We start from the raw sequence: 25,269 nt of genomic DNA, 5'->3' as shown, positions 1-25,269 counted from the left end.
GGCCACACAGTCATATGTGTACAAAGAGTACAGCAGGGGGCTCAGGACACACCCCTGGGGGGCTCCAGTGCTGAGAGTGGTGGAGGCTGAGACATGTCCGCCCATCCTTACTGCCTGTGGTCTGCCAGTTAGGAAGTTGGAGATCCACTGACACATAGATGAGCTGAGTCCCAGATGCTCCAGCTTGGTGGTGAGTGTGGAGGGAATTATGGTGTTAAATGCAGAGCTGTAGTCTATGAAGAGCATTTTAACATAATTCCCCCTTCTAGTGTCCAAGTGAGTGAGTGATGTGTGGAGGAGATGAGAGATGGCATCGTCTGTGGAACGATTTGGACGGTAAGCGAACTGTAGTGGGTCCAGTGTGTCTGGTAGTGAAGAAATGATGAAGTCTCTGACCAGGGCCCTATTTCAGGAAGCCGGTTTAGTGCAAACTCTGAGTAAGTATACCCTGAGTATCGTTTTTCACTCTGAGTTTTCTAAACCGGCTTCCTGAAATAGGGCCCAGGAGAGCAAATGATAAACAAAGTGTTACGGCCCTAGCAGGGCCTCTCTCTCCTGAGGGTGCCTGTGTGGGCGTGTCCCACTACCTCCTGCCTGAGATGCCACCTTTCCCGCCGGTACAGCTGATTCCCATCAGCGATTAAAGGTATTTAAGCCCAGAGCAGGGTGAGCTCTGGGCCAGAGTGCCATTTGTGTGGGTACAGCTAGTGAGCTGTGTAGTGTGGTTTCCAGCTAGTGAGCTGCGCTTTCCTTTTGACTTTTTGCTTTATTTGACCAACGCCTGAGTTTTGTTTGTGTTTCTTTTATGGTGATAACGGCTTGTCCGTCTCTTTTAGTTGAATTACTTCAATAAAACTGTTTTATTTAACTGTTTCGCCTCCCTGACTCCTTTTTCTGACCCGGTCACTTTTGTTACTTCCCCCTCACCGCCTAGACCCCCCCCAGGGGAACGTAACAAAGTGATCAGCGGGTGCATATTAACCTCCACTAGCTATTACTAGGAGAGTTGCTCGCATGCTCTCCCGTGGAGCTGTTTTCTACAGTAGAGTAAGAGTCCAGTGCAGGGCTGGTCTTCTTTAAATCACATGAGGAACCATTTTAAGGCGGAGGCTGCTCGCTCTGTGCTTTCCGTTTCATTCTTAGACTGCAGCAATGGTGAGTAGCAGCTTTTCACTTCTTCACTGTCATCTTCTCTGCCACCAATGATAGTTATTTTATTCTGTCAATATTAAATTAAATGTTTTCTCTCATGTTCAAAATAGGCTGACCAAGAGCAAAACAGGTATGTCTGCAGATTCTGCTGAAGCCAAAGTTATCAGACCTCTTGTGTTTTTAAATCCCTAACAGCTCACTCATTATCATTTTAGAAAAGAAGAATTTCTGAAAACTCAAGGTTTCAGAGAAAATGCCTACAAGATTATCATGAAGATGGATGACTGGTCTAACATGGCCCCAGGAAGTAAACACTTAGTGGATGAGGTGGGTTAATTTTGGCACCTTTAACACTGTCCTGTTATGTCACTTGTAACATTAAGTAAATGTGTTTTCCCTCAACAGATTCTTCACAGCATCTTCTTTTTGGGCAAAATCAATAAAATCCCTTTTTCTCCAGAAGAAATAATCTCTGATGGTGATATTTTGAAAGCCTTAAAGGAAAAATTTCCCAGACCTTTTCAATTCTATCTGACTCAGCTTCCCAGACGGAGTCCGTTCTCCTGTGTGCTCGACACGGTAAGATGACTGTTCTCACATTTTCAGTCAATCTGTCAAACTTCCGTTTTAAAGAAAGTAAGAAACAAAGATGGATTTTTGCTTGTTGATTTGAAATTAGATATATTTTGAACTATTCCACTCCATCTCTTATCTAAATAAAAAGCATCCAATTGTCCTGCATAGCTAAATAACTCAATAGACTAAACATCTTGATCATATATATATATATATATATTAGGGGTGCAACGATATTGAACCGTTCGATACAGTGCTTTCGGTTCGGTACGCATATGTATCGAACAATACAACATTTGTAATTTATTTTATCAATTTTCCTTCTGACGATGCTGTCTGTGTTGAGCGCTCAGTGAATCTGCGTTCGACTACTCCGCCTAGGCTGCACTGTCGAGCGCAGATCCACTGAGCGCTCAACACAGACAGCATAGTCAGAAGGAAGAGCGCAGGGCAAGCTAGCGAGACAGAAGTTAAGCTCTACTTGCAACAGGCAAATTGAACCTCATTCAGATCTGACTGCGGTAAAGTGAGCCGTCATTTGTGAGCCGCGGTCAAGCCAGCCGCCTCCTATCCGCCGCATAAATTTCCTTGCGCTTTTACACCAGTCTTTACGGTAGCGCCTTTTCGCTTTATATCCTGATTGAAAGCCTAGACTCGCGCACACATGCACGTGCGTGAACAGTCACACGCACGCGCGCACACAAATTACAATGGAACAGCCCAATACAGCCATCGTGACAGTCTGGTTGCATATTCAAAAATTCATTAAAAATCATTCTTAAAAGTTGATGCCAAGCTTTCAACACAATCCTCTTCTCGGACACCTACTTTACCTCTGGGGCAGGTTTTACCCAGATTTACTGTAATATTACTCAGAAATCACAGTAAACTCATATTCAGTGCAATACAGCCAATGCACTACAATTATGTCAATTTTCAGAAATTCATTAAAAATCATCCTGAGTAGTTGATGTACAACTTTCAACACATCTCCCCTCTGGGACACCTACTGTACCTGTGTGCCAAGTTTCATCCAGATTTACTGTAGAATTCCTCAGAAATTAATGGGTACTTGTATTCAATGCAGTCGGCCAATACAGTAGAATTATGTCAATTTTCAGAAATTCATTAAAAATCATCCTGAGTAGTTGATGTACAACTTTCAACACATCCCTCCTCTGGGACACCTACTGTACCTGTGTGCCAATTTTCATCCAGATTTACTGTAGAATTCCTCAGAAATTAAAGGAAACTTATATTCAATTCAATACAGTCAATACAATAGAATTATGTCAATTTTCAAAAATTCATTAAAAATCATCCTGAGTAGTTGATGTACAACTTTCAACACATCCCCCCTCTGGGACACCTACTGTACCTGTGTGCTGGAAGAAACTTGAACATACAACAAGGCAAAAGCAATTTGTTACAATAACTGTAATTAATCCTGAAATGGGCGAGAGTAAAATACGACTGTTATTAATATTACTGTGACTATGTCAACACTACTACAGACCTGAACATGATGGCGACCAGCAGTATGACATAAAATATGAAGGGGTACACCCAAGACTTGAACATGAGAAAGGAAAACAGACTCTTAAAACAGGAAACATGACGAATGTATACCTCACATTAACAAACAAGGGCAATTGGAATGAATTGTAATGGTAGGTGACACGAAACGATCTATTTAAACAAAGCAGTAAAGAATGAGCAACTATGAGGTGTCTGGGAGAATTAGAAGAACATAACAAAGTATCGCCAAATAAAAAATACTAACTAATAAAAGCAAAAACAAGAATTACATACATTGATCAATAGTAATCTTAATCAACAAATACCAAAACTAATGCAAAAAATGTTGTGTCACAAACCCAAAGTGCGAGAATCGCATTATTTTCTAAACTTAGTGTAATTTTTTACAAAAGCTATTAACATGAAAAAGAATGGAATACAAAATCTAAACGAACAAGCTCTATTTACATTTCGGAAATACATAACCTACATATGTACACATACAAAATGTATAAAAACAATTTACATCTGTTCCTTAGTTTCTATCAATACAAATAATAATTTACATGACATTATTCAACCTTATATACATTTTATAAAATAAATACAAGTATTTATTTTTCACAGAGAGCGCACTCCCATTCTGCAGCCTCTGCCTTCTGAAACAGCTCAGTGTTCATCTGCAGGCACTGTGTGTGAAACCACCTTGAACAGCTGTCACACTGGATCTGTGAATTTTCAACAAACCAAAAATACAAAAAATTATTTAATCACATGATTTAACATTAATATCTTTATTAATCTGCCATTAGTATGTATTGCATATTTTTTCATTATCAACTATTCTAAATAACTGACACACAAACCAAAAAAAAATTTACATGCTAGTTAAGGCTATATTTCCCCTCTTCCTCAAAACAAAAAAACCAAATAACAAAAGCAACTATACACAATAGATTTTGTGAAATAATATCCCCAATTACAAATCCGTCTTACCCATTTGGTGATTGAAAGCCCTGGAAAAGGTGGTTTTGGAGTTGAGCACATGGCGCAATTGTTTTCTGCCTCGAACACTAGTACAAACATAGTAAAATTTGTTATTGACAATGAATATTTAAATCAAGTCATTTCTTTGTGCTGTAACACTTCACAAACCTGAGGCTCCCAGTATATTTAAAGCAATGGCTTCACGCTGCTGTGCCATTGCTTTAATTGTTGTTTTAAATGTCATTTCTGGTATGTTGGGAAATGACTCCATGAACGCCTTTGCCATCTATGTAAATAGCAAAATATTAAAAAATTATTTAGTCATATTCCTTTTCTATAGCAGACACAATTTTATAATGCACCATCAGCACAAAAATTATTTGAAACTCATGTCTTCGTTACTTTACCAAGATGACAATCACACCGCAGCTATTTGTCCTTCTGTACTGGGTGTTTCAAAACTCCTCCTTTTAACTTGACATCCACCCAGTCAGTCTTGTTGATCGCAGTACGCCTCATTTTGAAGAACTCCCTGTGAAAGGGTTATACTATCATGTCCAGGCAGGAAAAGTTAAGAAAATGCAGACTCACGGAAACAAAATTCTGAACTTAAGTACAGCTTTAATGCTGGACGGCAAACAGAATGTTCTGAACTAGAATACAAAATCTGCCCGCTCGGCACGCTGCCAGACAGGCAGGTCATTACCTTATTTTGAATGTTCAATGTCAGCACACACAGTTTGAAAAAAACTCTACTATAAAACATTTTGGAATAACATGTGGCTTAATTTTATGCCACATTCTTTATTTATGGGAAACAAAGACGGTCGAGAGATATCACTTAGACAAAAACTAAAATAGCACTGGCTTTGAGTACTGTATTAAATCATCTACAGTAATCACAATTCACTATTGATATTATTTACACAGTTCCAACGCCAATATGGCTGCACCACCAAAAAACACACAGAATAAAAGAAACTGTAATTCAATGGAAAAAAAAAGGGGAAAGTCATATATAATTAAAGAAAAAACAAAAATCAACCATCACATTACAAACACAAGCTGCTGCATCTAAACTGCTAAAGCAAGTTCTTAAGGCCAATGACTGACCCATCTACTATTGGGACACATACAGTTTACTTAATACTGTGATTTAACACAATATTAAGTAATATAATAAACTAACAACCAACTTGTACTTTTTCATGCTAAAATGTAATTACTGAGGCACATTACCATCCCAGCCCACCGATAAGGCCTGGCCTACAAATTTGGAAAACACTGCACAACTATAAAAGTAAATGATAATTTTTTAATTTTAATTTTGGAAAAAATAACATTTACCTGAATTTTTGTGCTGCCACTTTGGATTCTTCAAGCTCTCTTTTGTTGCGTGCTGGATCAACAAGGTAAAGACAGCTGTCTGCTTTACTTAGGTACTGTAACAGAAAAGATAATACAATTAATTCTCTAGCCAGTAATTACAGATAAAAATATGTCTTTTATCATGCTTGAGAGGTTTGAATAAAACTAGTTTGATCAGTTATTACAGCTGATTGTTAAAATGAGCCCAGGAAAAGCAGTTATAAAAGATATTATTACATCAATCCCCATCAATCCCTATTACAATAAGTCAAGGTGATTTACAGATTCCATTTGCTATTATCTTATTTGTCCACACAAGATTTACTACAGTCGAATACCGTAAATTTCAGTTTTTAATGGAAAATGATAGGAAACAATTAGCATTACAGTATACTGGCATTTGACGCGCAGGACTTCATAGTGGGAGATCAAAGACACCACAAATCTGGGTTTGATGAATCCATTTGTCTCACAAAGTAAAAAAGGTTTCCAGGGATGAAATTTTATGGCACTAACAGGACATAATTTGAAAAACAAAACCCTAATTATTCCATAATATTGCGTTTTTTTTATTCAAAATATGAATTTTCTGGAGGAAAATTTGTGTTAGTACTAACCAGGAACTTCCAGTGAACATTTCCAACGTTCACAAACGAAACAATTGCCTGGTAGTTGTCAAAGTTGACCTGTTAACAAAGCATTAACACAATGTAAAATACAAATATATTTATATTGAAATATGTATATGTATTTATTACCTTTGACAAACAGTGCCTCCTCATCATTTCTCTTTTCCCGAACAGGATGACACCGGCAGTGTAGTGGTTCAGTATGTATACCTTACTGCCCAAATCCAACTTTCCGGCAATTTCATGCAGGGCACACTCTATGATCTTGTACAAAAAAAACATTGAATAATGAAGAGAGGTCAACTTAAACTGCTAATTATGTTACATTTTAGAAAATATGTAATCCATGATTAATTAATAATGTAGTGCTATCAATGTAAGAATTTTACTCTCTAAAGCACTCAAACGCACTTTCATTTTCAGTGATTGGCTGACTGATTTTATATGTGATTTTCTCTATCAAAATATAGCTAGTTTATGTCAAACATTACAAAACGAAAGAATATATTGAGCTAACAGTATAATAACAGTAACTCAAATAAACACTATATAAAACCAAAGTACACAGAAGACAAATTATGAAAATACAACAAAGCAGATATCGAGGCAGAAGGTTTATATCAACCGAAGACCACACTGTGGGTGACTCCTGTCAGCCATGAACAGGAGATTGAAGCAACATTTTGTGCTTATTAACGTTTCACATTTTAATAAAAACAGATTTAAAAAACAATATACTCCAATTAATATCAAAGTTACAATATCACAGAACATTATTAAATCCTTTAGTTGTGTTTTCATGGAAAATCTGGATAACAAAATGTGACTCAAGACTGAAAGTTCGTCTTAGACAATTTCACTTTTTTAAATAATTTGATAGATATTTTTTTAATTTTTTACGGCTATTTATTTATTTTAAATTAAAGCAATGCTGGTCATTACGCATGAAAGTTAGCGATCTGGAGTTGTGACTGACAACAGTATAAAACCTTTTAAGATTCAAGTGCATCAGCACAGTAACAAATCCATTTAAGACTAAAGCATGTATAAACAATAGCTCTGTCTATAAAAACATTCCAACTGTGTAACGTGGATGCTAAAATGTGTTGTTGATATGGGAACAGCATTAAGATCAGTGATGTTTTTGCTCTATGAATAGCAATAAACCAAAACAAACACCAGGAAATTAAATTTTTGGTTTGAAAGGTTATGTAACACAGTAATTAAAATACAGCTTCATTTATTTTGTAGTCTGTCTTTTCCACGTACCTTGCCTGTTAACCATTGATGAGGTTCCAGTGATTTCAGCTCGCTGTGGTGAACTATAAAGTTGTTCCCTTTTATTTGTGATGGAATCACAGCAACAACAATTTCGGTTTCCTGTCTTTTCCACAGTGCAGTGACCTATGGGCAACATAAACAGTGTATTTGTATTTGTGGCACAAGAGTAAGTAATGCTTTTGACATTGTCAAAAAAGTACACAAATAACTCCAGATGTACCGCATCTTACAAAATGTACATTTGCATACTGACTCATGGGCATTTATTAGTGGTCTTTGATGAGTCGTTCTTGATCAATGGTCATACCAATTTGCATAGTTATGATGAAGCAACTCACCCCGCAACTGATCATTACTTCAGTTTGCTGGTTTAACTTAGAATGATAATGTTCTCTTTATAATTTGGGGGAAAACTGCAGTAAGATTAGACTGAAGAAGTCACTTGGATGATTGACGAAACTTTTCTCCCACTGAAAAAGCTACGTCCAGATGAATGGAATCAAGTTTTTCAGTTTGACATAAAAAGGATGATTGACAATTCATCAAGACATATAAATGACTATGTGTTATACCATTATAGAGACCTAATACATTTTTTATGACAAGTATTTATTGAAAAGTTGTTTGATGTGCACAAGATTGTTACTTTCAAATTTAATTTGTGAATACTAATAACTCAATTTGACATCAGTCTACCTACCACAATCAATAATTAATTAGCTTGGAAAAGCTGTAAAAAGGATGAATAGTTTAAAGGGAACAGAAAAAGTTTTCATCATAACAGAATACATAAGCCTTAGTTTTGCACAAAAATTTCAAACATAAAAATTCACATTGTAAGCGCCAGATGTCTGCTTTATATTTTTATTTACGATTGAGTTCATGTTTGTTTTATAATTCATAGATTCATTACATAAGTCATCTTTTCAGGATTAATAAATGTGAAAATATGTGTTTACATAAAGTAATTTTAAGTCACTGTTTTGGGATTGGAACCTAAAAGGGGGTACCTCTTACTAAGTATGTAAGTGCAATAGTAGCATGAAACCCTGTGTGAGTGTGTGAGAGGGAAGGGGAGGAGCATGGACATAGAGGTTAGGAGTCTCACGGTTTTCTGACCGTGTGCACAGCTAGTTATGGATAACTGCTATTTTTTGGAACTTTCATGCTTTTTTAGGAAGGAGTTCATTGTTACATCTTCAGTTTGTAATAAATAAACAGTCTTCAAATCATAATGCAACTGGAAGCATTTCTTTTGGAAACCAGGAACACGCGTCAGCCATAGACTCTCCTTTTTTGAACTTGGTTTATTGGAAATTACCCTACACACATGTTATTCTCATGTAACCCTCTGCATGTTTCCGAACTGTGTCTGAATGACATAGCAGCAACTCTAGTGATCATGATGTTATGACTTTTTGTTGTGATTTCATTGAAGCTACAGACAGTATAATACACATTGATTTACCTGTAATTTATCCAATGTGTTGCCCTTTTCCTCCTGTACTTTTCTGGAGGTGTTTCGCACATCGCATCGTTCTATATCGTCTGTGCTCTATCATAAATTAAAACACATTACCATTTAAATATTGTTTAATATGTGTGGTGTGCTACTATATTCTAATTCACTGTTTTAAAGTGTAATTTTTGCCTTGCATTTAATATTTTCAAATTGATATAAATCAAAAATACATTACCATAATTAAAACCTTAATATCACAAAAACCATGATCACCTGACTTATGGAAGTTGGAGTTGGATCCTCATTCTGATTTCCTTGTCCTTCACTGTTTGGAAATGGGTCCTTCAACAGTTCTTTGCACGCCCTCTCCAGTTCCTTTGCATTTTTTTCCTCCTTGTCCACAAGATTTATTGTAAATGGTGCTGATTTTTTAGTCTTATTTTTTACATGGTCATAGATTGTTTGAACAATCACATCAGCACATTCCCTGGCAGGAAAGTTGTATATTCCTGAACTTACTGCTGGAATTGCAATAGAACACATTTTGTGCTCCTCGGCCTTTTGCAAAACACTGATTATGGCCTGTCGCAACATTGGTTTTGCTTGTGTGACATCTTTGGCTGATGGTTTGCTTTGCAGACATGGTCCCACTACGTGAATAATTTTTTGGCAAGACAGGTTCCCAGCACTTGTTACAATAGCTTCTCCAGTCCGCAGAGGTCCGTTTTCTGCTATGTAATTATTGCTCTCTTTCTGTATTTTTGTCCCACCACATATACAATATTTATATCTATAGCCAATGATTAAAAACAAAATATATTGTCACTGTTCAGGGATGTAATTTGGCCATTGGTGTTGTTGTTTTCAAGGCTTCTTCGAGGAGCATCCGGGAGAACTACTTTCAAAGTATTTAAATGAAAAGCAAGCTTGCTTTTCTTTTAGAAGGTTCCCTTAATAAATATTTACTAGCAACATCTTTAAAATGATAATTAAGTGTTAGTGTTTACAAAAAAAAATAAAATAAAGTAAAGTAAAATCAGTAATTATAATAATAGTTTCTTTGATACAATTAAATAATTTATATAAATACATATATATATATATATATGGTAACGAATGGTAACAAAGAGAGGGAAGGTAATCAGAACTGAGGGGATTGAACTACCAGAAGGCAACATTGCAGACATAGAGGACAGTTACAAGTACCTGGGGATCCCGCAGGCAAATGGGAACCATGAAGAGGCCGCTAGAAAAGCTGCAACCACCAAGTACCTGCAGAGGGTCAGGCAAGTCCTGAGGAGTCAGCTGAATGGTAAGAACAAGATCCGGGCCATCAACACGTACGCCCTGCCCGTGATCAGGTACCCTGCTGGGGTAATAGGCTGGCCAAAGGAGGAGATAGAAGCCACTGACATAAAGACAAGAAAGCTCCTTACCATGCATGGAGGGTTTCACCCCAAGTCCAGCACCCTGAGGCTGTACGCTAAGCGGAAGGAAGGGGGCCGGGGACTGGTGAGTGTCAGCACCACAGTCCAGGATGAGACAACGAACATCCAAGAATACATTGGGAAGATGGCCCCAACTGACCGAGTGCTCAGTGAATACCTCAGGCAGCAGAAACCCAAGAAAGAGGAGGGAGACGAGGAACCATCATGGAAGGACAGGCCCCTGCACGGTATGTACCACCGGCAGATAGAGGAGGTGGCTGATATCCAGAAATCCTACCAGTGGCTGGACAAAGCTGGACTGAAAGACAGCACAGAGGCACTAATCATGGCAGCACAAGAACAAGCTCTGAGCACAAGATCCATAGAGGCTGGGGTCTATTACACCAGGCAAGACCCCAGGTGCAGGCTGTGTAAAGATGCCCCAGAGACAATCCAGCACATAACAGCAGGGTGCAAGATGCTAGCAGGCAAGGCATACATGGAACGCCATAACCAAGTGGCCGGCATAGTGTACAGGAACATCTGTGCCGAGTATAACCTGGAAGTCCCGAGGTCAAAATGGGAGATGCCCCCAAGGGTGGTGGAGAATGACCGAGCTAAGATCCTGTGGGACTTCCAGATACAGACGGACAAAATGGTGGTGGCTAACCAACCGGACATAGTGGTGGTAGACAAACAGAAGAAGACGGCCGTAGTGATCGATGTAGCGGTTCCGAATGACAGCAATATCAGGAAGAAGGACCACGAGAAGCTGGAGAAATACCAAGGGCTCAGAGAAGAGCTCGAGAGGATGTGGAGGGTGAAGGTAACGGTGGTCCCCGTGGTAATCGGAGCACTAGGTGCGGTGACTCCCAAGCTAGGCGAGTGGCTCCAGCAGATCCCGGGAACAACATCGGAGATCTCTGTCCAGAAGAGCGCAGTCCTGGGAACAGCTAAGATACTGCGCAGGACCCTCAAGCTCCCAGGCCTCTGGTAGAGGACCCGAGCTTGAAGGATACAAAAAATAAATAAATAAATAACCGCCCGCAGGGGCGTGCTGGGTGTTGTGTATGTATATATCAAACCTGTTTAGTGACAGCTTCAGTCTGCTCTGTGGGCACATCTGAGTGTGGTGGTTCTTCTTGATGATCCTTATAAAAATAATATTATTATTATTATTATTATTATTATTATTATTATTATTATTACTACTACTTTACATGGAAGAACACAGATTAATTACAGAACACACATGACAATGTATGTCTTTAGCAGAACTTAAATTATTCTTGATCTCTAATACATACATAGGTTTAGACAATATACAGTCTTTGTCTGTGTTTATATGTTACTGCATTTTCCGAACAAAATTTTAAGTGATATAAATGGTCTTCTACAACAGCAATAACTAACAATAATGATAATTATTTCACTAACATCAAGTATTTTATGGGTAGCTGTTGCCATGTGTGGAGTGTACAATATCAAGATTTTCATTAACAAAGTTTTCCTAAAAGCTGTGAAAGACTAATGATGTTTTTAATTAGAAAATGTATTATGGGACTTAACATGGTTATTTGATGTATACAAAACATTTTTAACACATAGATGAGTTATAATTACTGTACATTTATGTATAGTTAACATCGTTATTTACTTTCATAAATATGCATAAAATGAATTAAATCACAGGAGCATAAAGAGAATTACAGTAAGATTACAGTATTTTTTACATAACTAATTGAACAATTGTAAAAAAAAAAGAAAAGCAAAGTACACATTTAAATTTGATTAGAACACACAACCTTTCTAATAGAAAATGTTTTAGTGACATGCATAGATGATAGAAAAAATGATGATACCTTACCTGTTTGACTCGTTTTCCCATCAGAGGAGTTACATAGAAGCCTTTTCGTTTTCGACTTTTTTTCTTCCACTTCTCGGTCTCCACTCGGTAAGACTGAAAAGTATAATTTTTAAATAATTAACAATACTTTTTAGATCTGATCTTCATGTTTAAAAGATTACAAACATGCAAACCGTCAAGGACATTTACTGTAATCCCAAATTTAGTTACCGTAAAATGCTTAATGCTTCCTGTCTTTTGTTTAATTACAGTTGTTAGTCTAATAATCTCCTATATTTATCACGTCTGAAATGTCATTCTAACCACATGTAATGCATTTGAGAAAATGTTTGTTAATAACACAAAGTCACAATGACAGTACCAAAGACATTTTAGACTAAAGAATGCACAAAAAGAAAAAAACATTTCTAATGTGAATGTGAATATACATTACAGATTTGATAAATTCAAAAACAGCAGTGCGAATGACTGTTGTTGTGTAAAAACTGCACAAAATCTGTCCCAAAATTTAAATTATCCTATTTAAACCTCACCTTCATCCTTTTTTTGCCTACATCGCCATATTCTCGGAGAAGAGCATCATGTTTCCTTTGATATATTTGCACAAAGTCATCTAGTCTAGTGAGACGCCTTCGTTCAAAGCGAATCCTTTTCAGGTCCCATTGACTTTTTTCCATTATCCCTTGCGTTCGATTGTCTTCAGTGTAGTTCTGAAAATGTTAATTACATCATTTACACTTTGGCCGAATTCAGCATAATGTTTCTTTTACTGTATTAACTTATTCTACCTGCTTCTTAAACTTCGACACATGATTGTACCGTTTACTGAGAAAGCGATACGCTGAGCCTTTCCCATGCCGTCCAAGGTCTCCTAAAGAAAAGACATAATTTTTAATCAATAAAGCACATAAATAACAACATATAAGTGTTGATTGACCAAAACAAGACATACCAAGCAGCATTCCTGACCACAAGGTAGCATGTGGTAGAAAGTACTTTGAAATACTTGAAATGAATGCTGGTGCATAGTACACATTCAGTGGTCCAGTCACATCAAGGTGGGCACTGGCAATTACTTCGACAAAGTGCTTTTTAAGTGATGAATGAACAATATCTGTCTGAAATAAAAATTGAAATATCATATGATTACAATGTCTTTTGATTTTTAAAGAAAGTCTTAATCGTTTTTAAAAACACATAAATATACTACAAAACGATGTTATTGGTGTCACACTACATCATGAACACAATTAATATCTGAAACATTGAAATCCAAGATGAATTTTAAAATTACCTTATAATCCTCTGGAATGATGTCTGTTTCTTCAGCATCCCCATTCCCCGTCTGATCGATCAGCATTTTGAGGTTCTGCAGGTGTTTTTTCACTTCTGGTCCACTGCATGGACTTTTGAAAACAACTGTTGCACTTATAATGATGCCATCCATGTCTTTCAAGTTTGAAGAACAGGCCAGTAATCCAAAAACGTGTATGCCAAATTTGTAGTGTTTCTGTAGTCTATAGTGAAAAAAAGCATATAAACAATATGCATACTAAACACAAAGTCTAATCATTAGCAGAAAAAACAATTGCAAAATATAATTATAATAGACATGAATTAGAAAGTCAACAATAACTACAAGGGCAAGTACACTAACACCGGAGAAATACTTAAAACAGAAAAATAACAATCGTACTCACAGACTCGAGCACAAATACCTCTTTTTGCAAAGATCCTTTGCGTTCTTCATGATGTGACTCAAACACCGGTGGAGAATGGGTATGTTGAAGTTATCCGTGTCTAACTGTCCTGTGATAACCTGGAAGTATCGCTCCAAAAGGTCTTCCAAACTTGCTCTGCAGAATGTTACAGCAATGGACTGGAGAAGCACCAGTGAGCCATCACATATGATCATTACTGGCCTTTTGTTTGCCCTGCTTCCATACATTCGTGTAAGCTCTGTTTGAAATGCTTGTAGAAAATATGTAACAGAGGCAGTGGTATGGTCACATGTTACAAAAGTTGCTGTTGGTAGAGGTGATGATCCCTTGAAGAGATTTCTAACTATCACTTCATACACATAGTACGGATTAGCAGAAGCATTGTCTTTAGAGATAATGCTTCCTGTTGCATCAAAATATACTATGTCGTCTTTGCACCGCTGGTAAAACACTGAAAGTGTTTTTGTGGACCACAGCATTATACCTTTTGGATGCAGGAGCACTCTCTGAAGGACTTCGTTTGGAAGTCCTTGCTGTCTGTCTATTAACATTTGCAGACTGGTCATCTCATTTAAATGAGGTCTCTGTTTTTTTCTGTGGGACAAGGCAATATTTTTCAAGACATCTTTAGATGGAGCCTCATCCCGACACCCTGCTTGGAAAGCTTTTTCTGGTATTTGATTTAGAGAATCCAGATAAAGACTTCTTGGCAATTTGGTTTCAAGTTTTTCTGCTATTACATCTCTGGACTGTCCACGCACAGGTCTTGTTTTTATTTCCTTTGTGCTGTGGCACACCTCACCTCCTTGGAAAAGCACATCAGCCTTCAGGGTTTTTTCATCTTTAACCTCCACTTTCACAGTCACTGGACAATCCTTAAAACGGCAGTATCCCGTACATGAGAATACAGCCGTCTTAGAATGTGACTGACTGGTCTTGATGGTATGCCTCTTAAATCCAAAACTGCAAAATGGGTGTACTGACTTAATGCCAGTGGCTACAACATTAGTCCACTGCATACTTTTGAAAAGCCTCCCTTTCTGTGTTTTTTTTATGTCTTGCCAGTCTTTCTGATCAATGAAAAAAAAGCATGGCTGCTGTGGCAAAGAGCATTTGTAGAATTCCTCTTCAGCATTACTACTGTCACTTGTGTTTGATGAATTTCTACTCCAGTCCTATAATGCATCAGAAAGACTTTATTAAAAATAGGTGATGTAATTTCATGACAGAAATGTTATGTGGAAAATACTTTACCTTTTCGAGGGATGTAGACGATTGTGATGGAGACACACCGGGTTGTTTCAATTCAGGAGAAATGTTTTGGACAATGCCATTGTCATCACTCTCCTCCACAACATCCTTTGAATATCATTTTATTTGTCAAACAAAGAAATAACTTTTAAATAGAGACATTGTTTTCATAGAGTAAAAGTAGTTATAATTAATGTAATAAATAATTCCAACCTGTTTGAGCAAATGGAGAGATTCATTTCCTTCCATTGCAGATGGACACATCTCCAGTGTTTCGTCGCCAGTGTTTCCTTCATCCTGAGTGTGAAATAATTATTAACTCATGAGTATAGTAAGGTAAAACAAGAACTACATGTTTTATTTTAAAAGGTTTAGCATAGAGCTTACTCTATATTACAAATTTAATAGATGTTTATATAACCTATGCAAAAAGGCATGGAAACTGTATAATAGAAATGTGAAATCAACTACTCTGTATTGCATGTTGTCACAGCAAGTTCTTTAGTAGAGTAAAGAAGCAATGTTTGTTGAACACTACAGTGTTGTCAAGCCTTATATATATTTATATGGCTTTTATATGAAAATATTGTATTCTGCAGTGTGGACATAATACAAGTAATTTACTTACTTTATGTTAATGAGAGTGTGGGGGGTGAGTTGGAGGGCAGGGTGGGCTGCTTTTAACCATGTAAAGCACTTTGTGCTACATCTTTGTATGAAAAGTGCTTTATAAATAAAGATTGATTGATACACACACACACATAGATGATAAATGGACTGATTTATATATATTGCTTTTCTGCTCAACCAGAGTACTCAAAGCTCTCTGAGTCAGTGTCGTGTCGTCCCTCAAGCTGTGTGTTTCCTTGTGTGCCTCTCTGCAAAGTGTGAGTTTATATTTTCCAAGTTTAGTTTAGTATGCTCATTTTCTGTGACCAACAAATAAAGCTGTGATTTTGATTTGCCCTTCAAAAAACAACGGTTTATGTTTTTTGTGCCTCCATCCATTAATGCAATGTGTCTCATGTTAGGTGTTTATTATTAACCACTAATAATAATGGATTGGATTTATATAGCGCTTTTCAAGGCACCCAAAGCGCTTTACAATGCCACTATTCATTCACTCTCACATTCACACACTGGTGGAGGCAAGCTACGGTTGTAGCCACAGCTGCCCTGGGGCAGACTGACAGAAGTGAGGCTGCCATATCGCGCCATCAGCCCCTCTGGCCAACACCAGTAGGCAAGTAGGGTAAAGTGTCTTGCCCAAGGACACAACGACCAGGACAGAGAGCCCGGGGATCGAACCGGCGACCTTCCGGTTACAGATACGCTTCCCAACCCCCTGAGCCACGGTCGCCCCACTACACTATGGACTTACCACTACACTACAATTTATAGAAAACAATACATTCATGTGTAAATGATTGTTTAACCATGTAATCTAAACATTAATATAATTTAAAAAAATGCAACTTTTGAATTCATAACAATATATGTAACATCAAAGAAATCATGTAATTTTGTTTTGAAATACGTACCAAAGCAGATGAGTTCTCTGCGGAGGTCCCACTATCACCTTCAACATCGATATTTTTTGGTTTGTGTATGACTTCCATGGTTCTCTGTTTAATACACATGTAGTAATTACATTTTCATCTATCTGTAATGTAAAACTGTATCCTTCCACCTTGTTATACTTAGGTGTGCCTGTGCAAGGCCCAATTTTTATTATTCATCCACTGTTCTTCATGTCTAAACAAACTTCTGTTGCTCACTCAACTTTTGCTCTGTAATTAATTCAGAGCTTAAAAAATGTTTGCCACTCTCCTTGATAAATACTAAGTCCAGAGTAGTATTCAGACTCTAAACATAGATATCATAGAGTGCTTACCTTTTGGTAGTGCAGAGCAACATGATTAAGTTTTTTACGATTTGTATAATTGTTTGGCACTCCCAAGTCTTTGCACACGTTGCTCCAGAATGCGTCTCCTCGGTGAACACTGTGTTTCTTTCTGTTTTGTCTTTCGGAGAAAGTCTCAATGCATTTTAGTATATGTTCATGTTTCAAACGAATTTTCCGTGTCTGTAAATGCAAGTAAAAAACAAATAAAATAGAGAGAACTATACAACTATAAAATTATATTTCAATTTTTTTACACAATATAACTTCTAAATATTGTTTAAGGATAAAACTTGCCTTTCCAAAGGATGAAAATGTGGAGGTTCTGTAACACAAATAAGAAATTAAAAAACAAAGGCTTCAATGTATTTGCCAAACAATAACATTTTCAGTTTTTGTCATGCACTTGTTATATTTACATATTTCCTGTATTACTCGAAATGACCTATTTAAAACCACTGGGGTGAGCGAAATGGTCTCGGATGGAAACAGACTAATCATATTATTGTTAACGCACCATTACAGTCAAAGATATGGACAAAGCAACAGTCTTATGATTTGTGTTTCGGGTTCAAGGAAATAAGCCTACATAGGAAAAGTTATTAAATTATGTATTAATATCAAATTTATTTCTAACAAAGTTGTTTAAAAGTGGTTGTTTGTTTATAGGAGCTACCGAGAGCATCACGTGGTCATACCACATCTATTACGTAATGTGTCCCTACCTAAATACATAGTACTTAAAAACACGTTAAAACCAAATTTAACTTAGAAAACAGTAATAGGAAGCAAATAACATATGAAGCAAAAAGCCATAAGGAAAACTTCATAAAATTTTTTGTCAATAAGGCAAACGTAATGACTTGTGGCTTAAGCTAATTGCATGCTTACCTTATCTGTCGTTTTGCGTCGCTCATTATTGTCTGTTGCAGAACCACGGGAACTCGTAACTTTTCCAAGTTTACAAACGTAGTGTATTTAAGACTGTCAAGTAAAATTGTAATTCCGTAGTTCCTACAGTTGTTGAAGCATGTGCACGCATCACACCGCCACCGCAAGTACTTGACTCATTGGGCTATAGGCTACTATCACCTTCACCCTTAATCAGTGTCCCGGATCAATAGTCACCGGATATCCTCGGACGCATTTCAGAAAAGTAAAATAATGCGCGATTTAGAAATGTTAATACTTGCCTGTTCAATTTTAATCATTTGGATAATTGATATTAGTTACACATAAATAGTGTTTACAGATGACCTTTGACTTTCTCCCCACCGCAGGGAAAAGGGTAACACCACCTGGGTCTGGGTGCAATTCCCCCCTCCAGGGGCAAGGGTACCTAGACCCGGTTTGTAGAGTACGCTTGGGGAGTGTGATTGTGTGTACAGCGTCTCTTTATGTCTGTCTCCACGTTGGTTGAGTGTGGAGTGAGTGCATATGAGAGCATGAGGGTGGGAATGGATGTTTGTGTCTGTGTGTGCCTGTATGTCTGTGTCTATATGTCAGGTTGGGTATCAGACGCCACCTCTCTGGGGACACCTCAGGCCCTCCAAGGTTTGGAGGCCTATCTCCACCCACCACCACTTCCCCTGCCGGTGGCGGACTCCCTCAGGTGTCGGTGTGTTGGTGGTTCTTTGTGTCTGGGGGTGGGCGTCCGGGTGCACACCGGCTCACTCCTTGGCGGCCGCTTGTCGGGGCCTGGGGCCTGGGGCTCGCTCGGGCCCCTTTGGAGGTGGGGTGCCCCCGGCCTCTCGGCCTAGGGCTCGGTCACTCAGGCGCAGCTGGGGGCCGGCGGAGCTCACGGGCGCGTCACTGCAACTCCCCCTGACTTCTGCTCCGCGGCTGCTGGGCGAGCCCTCATCTGGGACTCTCCTCAGCTCTTACTGGGACAGTGGCGCGGCTGCCCCTCTGTTGGTCTTCCATGGTCTCTTGTGTTCTGGGGGCCTCTGGATGTCTGGAGTTTTGATCTCCTCCATACCCGCTTCACACCCTGGAGGACGGGGCTGTGGCCCCCCCACACTCCCTAGCAGATCATTACATGGAGAAACCTTTGGAATGCAAGCATGCTGATCCACACAGGTATGCACACATGGGTATTCACAGACGCGGACTAAAGCTTTCTTGGCTGCTGCCTCAAAGCACACTGCGCGCTGTCTATCTTGCGTGCTGCACAATATCGTTTATTACTTAGTAAATATTGATATCTATGACTAGCTAGTTTATTGTGATGGTGCTTTGTTTTCTCTATTATTATGTTGCTCTTTGTTGTTTGCTGTCTCCTCTGTTTGTTTTTGTTTGTTTGTTTTTTTTTTGTTTTTTTTCTCCATACAGGTGACCCAGGAGTTTTTTTTTTTTCCTCTCTCTTCCCCCCCCTTCTCACCGTCTCTTCTCCCCTTTGGTTTTCTTTCTTTCTCTCCCCCTCTCTCTCTCATTCATTCCCCCTGTCCTATTTATTAAAAAAAAAAAAAAAAAATGACAAAGGATGAACTGAAGCTCTGCCATCACGTAATGTCGCATACTGCTGTTTCTGATGTATTTTTTTTTTTTTTTTTTTTTTTTCTAAATGACAAGTACCCTTTTATATCTGAGGAATTCTACAGTAAATCTGGCTGAAACTTGGCACACAGGTACAGTAGGTGTCCCAGAGGAGGGATGTGTTGAAAGTTGGACATCAACTACTCAGGATGATTTTTCATGAATTTTTGAAAATTGACATAATTAAATTGTATTGGCTGACTGCATTGGATACAAGTACCCTTTAATTTCTGAGTAATTCTACAGTAAATCGGGCTGAAACCTGGCACACAGGTACAGTAGGTGTCCCAGAGGGGGGATGTGTTGAAAGTTGTACATCAACTACTCAGGATGATTTTTCATGAATTTTTGAAAATTGACATATTTGTAGTGTATTGGCTGTATTGAATTGCATATAAATGTCCTTTAATTTCTGAGGAATTCTACAGTAAATCTGGTTGAAACTTGGCACACAGGTACAGTAGGTGTCCCAGAGAAAGAATCTGTTGAAAGTTGTACATCAACTACTCAGGATGATTTTTAATGAATTTTTGAAAATTGACATAATTCTATTGTATTGACTGTATTGAATTGAATAAAGTACCCTTTAATTTCTGAGGAATTCTACAGTAAATCTGGCTGAAACCTGGCACACAGGTACAGTAGGTGTCCCAGAGGAGGGATGTGTTGAAAGTTGGACATCAACTACTCAGGATGATTTTTAATGAATTTTTGAAAATTGACATAATTGTATTGACTGTATCGGGCCGTTACATTGTAATTTGTGCGCGCGCGTGCACGTGTGCGCGGGTATAGGCTTTCAATCGGCACATAAAGCGAAAAGGCGCTACCGTAAAGACTGGTGTAAAAGCGCAAGGAAATTTATGCGGCGGATAGGAGGCGGCTGGCTTGACCGCGGCTCACAAATGACGGCTCACTTTACCGCGGTCAGATCTGGCGTTTGGAATTATTTTGGTTTTCATGTGACGTATGACCCTGAAGGTAAGCGAGTCATGGACTAAAGTAAAACAGTATGTTGGATGTGCCATGCAATGCTCAATTACATTGGTGTGAACTAGTGTGTTAGCGCCGTCTAGCCCCATGCACGGAGCGATCGGCGGTAGCTCGTTAACGGAGATTTGCCGTGTTGTGGCGTTAAGGTCATTTCAACGAGATTAACCTGAAAGCACTAGTGGGAACACACCGAATATGACTGCACATTTACGCCGACATCATCGTAGTGCAAAGACAAGTGGAAGCAGACAAAAAAAAGCAAGCATGCTACTAACTTTAGCAGAGTCATTTAGACAGCTGTTAGCACATGATTCTCCTTATGCTGCTGAGAATATAGCCCAGAAGAAGCGGATAGTATAGCTTTTATTTTGGAAAGAGCCATTTCTCTGTAATAAACTCTCTTTTCCAAAGATGAGTGATTCCGCAATCAGATACAGGGCTCGCAATATCGCTAGCCCGACGTCCTGGAGCTAGCGATTTTTTTCAGTCGGGCTACCAAAATCTTTCTCTTCCCTGCCCATCGGGCTATTGTAGGAAAAATATATGTCAATGCTTTTGCATTCTTTCAGAAATGTAGCTGGGTAATTATGTCATTGGCATCGGTGAGCCACTGTCAATATGTGACATATTGAAGTCGCGTTTGAATTTGCGCTTGTTTTTTTGCTTTCACTTTGCAATCGCGTGAACTGTGTATAGAGAGCGACAGCACTGATCTGTGAGTGATGATAATTTGCGCACCAATTCCTCTGACATCGTCTTATTAATCGTTAGCTTACTATGCAAACATGACAAGTGAAATCTCCCGCAGCTTACACATGTGAGAGGTTGATCGCGCAGAGAATCGCTGAGCTTATGTGAGTGAGCGTGTAAAAGCATTTCAGTTCTGCTGAGCCAAATAAGACAGGTCAGGGTGAAGAAGTGACAGCCAAAGAAAAGCTTACCACAAAACGGAGAAGTTATGACAAATCAGACTATGGCAAAAAGAAAGTGCAGCTTTATGGTTTCATGGACAAAAGAATTTCTGTGGCTGCGATATGATGAGCTAAATAACCAGGGCTGCACATAAGTGGTCCGCAGGTGCGCATTCGCTGTCAAAATAAAAAACACGCACAAGGGTTAGGGTTAAATTTAAAAACTGTACTTTTGAGTTAAAATATATATTTATAATTTTAATAAATGACAAATTAAAAATGCATGAACATTTTTTGTATCGAAAAAATATCGAACCGTGACACCAAAGTACCGAACCGTGAATTTTGTGTATCGTTGCACCCTTATAGATCGATCGATCTATAAATTTTATTTTCCAGTTTTTCCCAAATTATAGAAAGGTGGCTCTGTGCCCTAAGCCTACCTTTGTGTCTAAGGTTAGGGAGTCTACCATTGGAGCTATCAGTTTTTCATCCACCGGCCATTTGCTGATGAGAGCCAGAGGCGGCTTAATTCACTTTGTCCTGTCTGCGCATTATGCATTTAGCTAAACAGGACTCAGGGGTTTAGGAAAAGCAACCAATTCTTTGTGTCCTGGGCTACCTCTCATAGAATGAAGCCTATGTCACATCTATGGCACAGGGGCTATTATAAAAGGATGTCTGTGGACCCCGTGTCCTCGAAATTGTTGGTTCGTCTTCGAGAGACGTTGTGGTAGTAGAGCTTCCATGATTGGTCACGCCAGAGGGCACTTCCCACAGTGAGATATCTCACTTGGTTTTTAGAGAAAAGGGGTTACGGATGTCATCAAGCATTTCCATGTGTTAGAGCCCCAATTTAAGCTCAGGATATGAGGCTTGAGCCGACATTTTATCCAGATGACATTCCCTTTCCTTCATGTTTTTGCTTCTTTGGTGAACATAGATCCTTGATATCTTCAGTCTGAAGCTGCAGAGAAATTAAAAAAATGCCTCCATAGTATGTAAAAGAATATGAATTCTGCTCTGGTGAACTATGTATGCAGCTTGCCTCTCGCCACATACATAATGCGATTAGGCGGAACGGCGAAAAAATGTTTTAATATACAAGGAATTTCAAAATAAAGAAGCGGTATAATATGTTGTCAGTTTTTGTCTTAAATAAAAAAGTTATTGTCACACATATTATTTAACTGATGTTTTTATGCATAGGGTAATTCATGTTTTGTTTTGCTTTTTTGTCCTTTCACAGCTGACACACCTCAGCAGTCACCCAAGAATTGGACTGAATCTGAAGTAAGCACCTGGCTAAGATCAATTGGAGTGAAGGAACAGTACATAGAAAAGCTCCATGAAGAAGAAGTAAATGGACAAATCCTACTTGCACTAAATGAGGACTTTCTAAAAACAAAAATCTACATGAAGTCAGGGCCTGCTCATTTGATTATTCAGAGAAGAGATGAGCTTATCAACTCCCAGCAAAAATGTCAAGAAAAGAAAAAAAAACTACTGGTTCCAAAAGAACTGAGTTTGAGGAAAAGAGGAGTCAGAAATTGGTTCAGTCTGTTTCAACAGTAAGTGATGGTCCTCCAGCACAAACTACAGAGACAGAACAAGATGTCTTTGAGGAGAACCACGCTTCTCAGGAACAATGTGTGTTAATCTCAAAGGAAGACTGTAAACCAAGGCCATTTGATCAAGAAGGGATTGATTTTTTATATGTGAAACACAGAATCCTGCAGCCTGAATCAGGTGCTTTTAATCTGATATCGCCATGCCACGAATTTAAGTCTTTTGCTGTAGCTGCTACATTGGATCGCACAAGACTCCAAGCTAAGTTTGCCAAAGAGGTTCTTAAATTTGCAGCTGGTTGTATGAATATCAGATCAAATGGCACAATACACTTTGGTGTGATGGACAGCAAAGAGGATGGAGAATATGTGCACGGTGAGATAACTGGTATCTCTGTAACAGACAAGGATATTTATGTCGATGCTTTGGACTACATTGAAAGGAGTTTCAACTCTGACACAGAACACATACGCCAGTGTGTGCGACCGCCAAGGATCAACTATATATTAAAAGAAATCACAAAAATCTCATGAATTAGAGTCAGATATTTATAAAAATATTAGTTACAATATAAACAAATGGAAGCTGATCATTTCTAGGATGCTGGTGTAACATTTAGGCTGTATTTGTAACTATTTCCAGATTGTCCTGCTGAAGAATCCAGAGAACGAAGAGCAAATAAGAAAGAGTCTGCAAGAACTCGTCAAAAACCTTGCTCCACTTTTTCTGGTCTCCTCCACCATCTGCATTTCCCAGAAATCCAAAACCGACCAAAATTCAGAGAGGTACTACGGAGTCTCCATGTCCACCAACGGTCCTAACCCGGGGAAAATTGTGATTGCTGCCTCCTGTCTTAGCAAATGGGATGAATATGTATCTGGTGCAGTGATGACCTATTATCCAAAAAAGGTCAAGAAAGATTACTTTGATGGAACCATTGAAGTACCTGGAGACATCAGGTGTGAGGCATTTAATCTCAGTAATGATGAAAAAATGAACCCTTGCAGATCATGTCACAATTTGTTTGGCTTGAACACAGACGACACCAAAGACTGGCCTTTGGTAACTGTGCTGAACCCGAGAGCCTGAGCAACTTGCTTACAAATGAGGAAGAAGTTAAAAATAAAACATGTGCACGAACACTCAGCTGAAAACAGGCAGAGAGCAGAGGAAGAGGTTCGTAAGGATCTTATGAATGTGTTGCGAACAATTCAGTTTAAGACATGGACAGGAGAATTTTACACCCCAGAATCATAAGGTGCAGAGGTGACCTGATACATCTGCTTTGGTCTGATTCTGATGAATAAATGATGCTCTGACAGAATGAGTGTGGATTTGCTCAAACTGTTTACTCTCCAGCTCCGTATAATGTGCTTGTTAGAAATTATATGTAATAATAAAATCAGGCTTCTACGTTTTAAAATGCAATATGAAGGATGCGAGACAGCAATTATTGGGAAGAAACACCTTTATACTGGTCTATACCCAGGATGCACATGAAGTAAAAACAACAAAACCATTTTTTCCTTTTATGATCCCATCTATAACCTCTTTCATAAGCGCTACACATGTAGTTATAATAGTTGTAGCAGTTATAGCACTAATTATATTTCTGCATTGTAAAATCTAACTTGTTTCAGTTTAATCCTGTAAAGTCTCAACCATGAAATAATTGACAGAAAACTCAACTGGAGTGCTTATTGAACCTTCTAACAAATAAAATAAATAAACTGCATATGTGAGTTGTTTTGTTTTTTTCCCACATCCAGCATTTTTGTGCAATTTATTGTTTTTAACATTGTGTGTCTGCAGATTCTACTGATGAATTTATCAGAGCTGTGACGGGTTTTTAAATCCATAACTGCTCATTCATTTTAGGAGAGCAGAATTTCTGAGAAATCAACAAAAAAAAAAAAAAAAAAAAAGAAAGAAACTTGAAGGTAGTGATGGCCCGCTTGAAGCTGACGCTCCGGAGCGTGTGTCGAAAAAAAAAACAACACACTGGTTCAGAAGCACTGTGTCGAGGCTTGCTTCGTTTGGCAAAAGTCACGTGACCAGTGACGTCCGAAGCTTCATTACGCACGTAACTGCTTCGGTACCTGATTCAAACAGATATAAG

General features: G+C 38.4%; 2 protein-coding genes across 2 annotated transcripts; one reads left to right on the top strand and one right to left on the bottom strand.

Annotated features, from left to right (window-relative positions):
- The first annotated feature begins 1,014 nt into the window (after positions 1-1,014).
- LOC146644339 (uncharacterized) lies at positions 1,015-24,401 on the top strand. The gene is made up of 6 exons (XM_085395415.1): positions 1,015-1,047; positions 1,144-1,155; positions 1,263-1,282; positions 1,368-1,479; positions 1,558-1,731; positions 23,793-24,401. The coding sequence occupies exons 1-6, from the start codon at positions 1,015-1,017 to the stop codon at positions 24,237-24,239; spliced, it is 798 nt and encodes a 265-aa protein (XP_085251541.1). The 3' UTR covers positions 24,240-24,401.
- Positions 5,577-15,007, bottom strand: LOC146644340 (uncharacterized). Its single transcript, XM_085396904.1, has 12 exons — positions 13,986-15,007; positions 13,562-13,784; positions 13,220-13,385; positions 13,056-13,138; positions 12,801-12,977; positions 12,268-12,360; positions 11,486-11,551; positions 8,980-9,066; positions 7,500-7,634; positions 6,441-6,494; positions 6,219-6,287; positions 5,577-5,675 (listed from the first exon to the last, which is right to left on the bottom strand). The coding sequence occupies exons 1-12, from the start codon at positions 15,005-15,007 to the stop codon at positions 5,577-5,579; spliced, it is 2,274 nt and encodes a 757-aa protein (XP_085253030.1).
- Positions 24,402-25,269: the final 868 nt, after the last annotated feature.

Source organism: Rhamphochromis longiceps, linkage group LG22 (assembly GCF_057381845.1).
Source record: "Rhamphochromis longiceps isolate RC_006_pf linkage group LG22, R_longiceps_female_GT1.1, whole genome shotgun sequence".
NCBI classification, from domain to species: domain Eukaryota; kingdom Metazoa; phylum Chordata; class Actinopteri; order Cichliformes; family Cichlidae; genus Rhamphochromis; species Rhamphochromis longiceps.
Note: the sequence above shows the minus strand (reverse complement) of the source record. Positions and strands in the feature narration are given on the sequence as shown.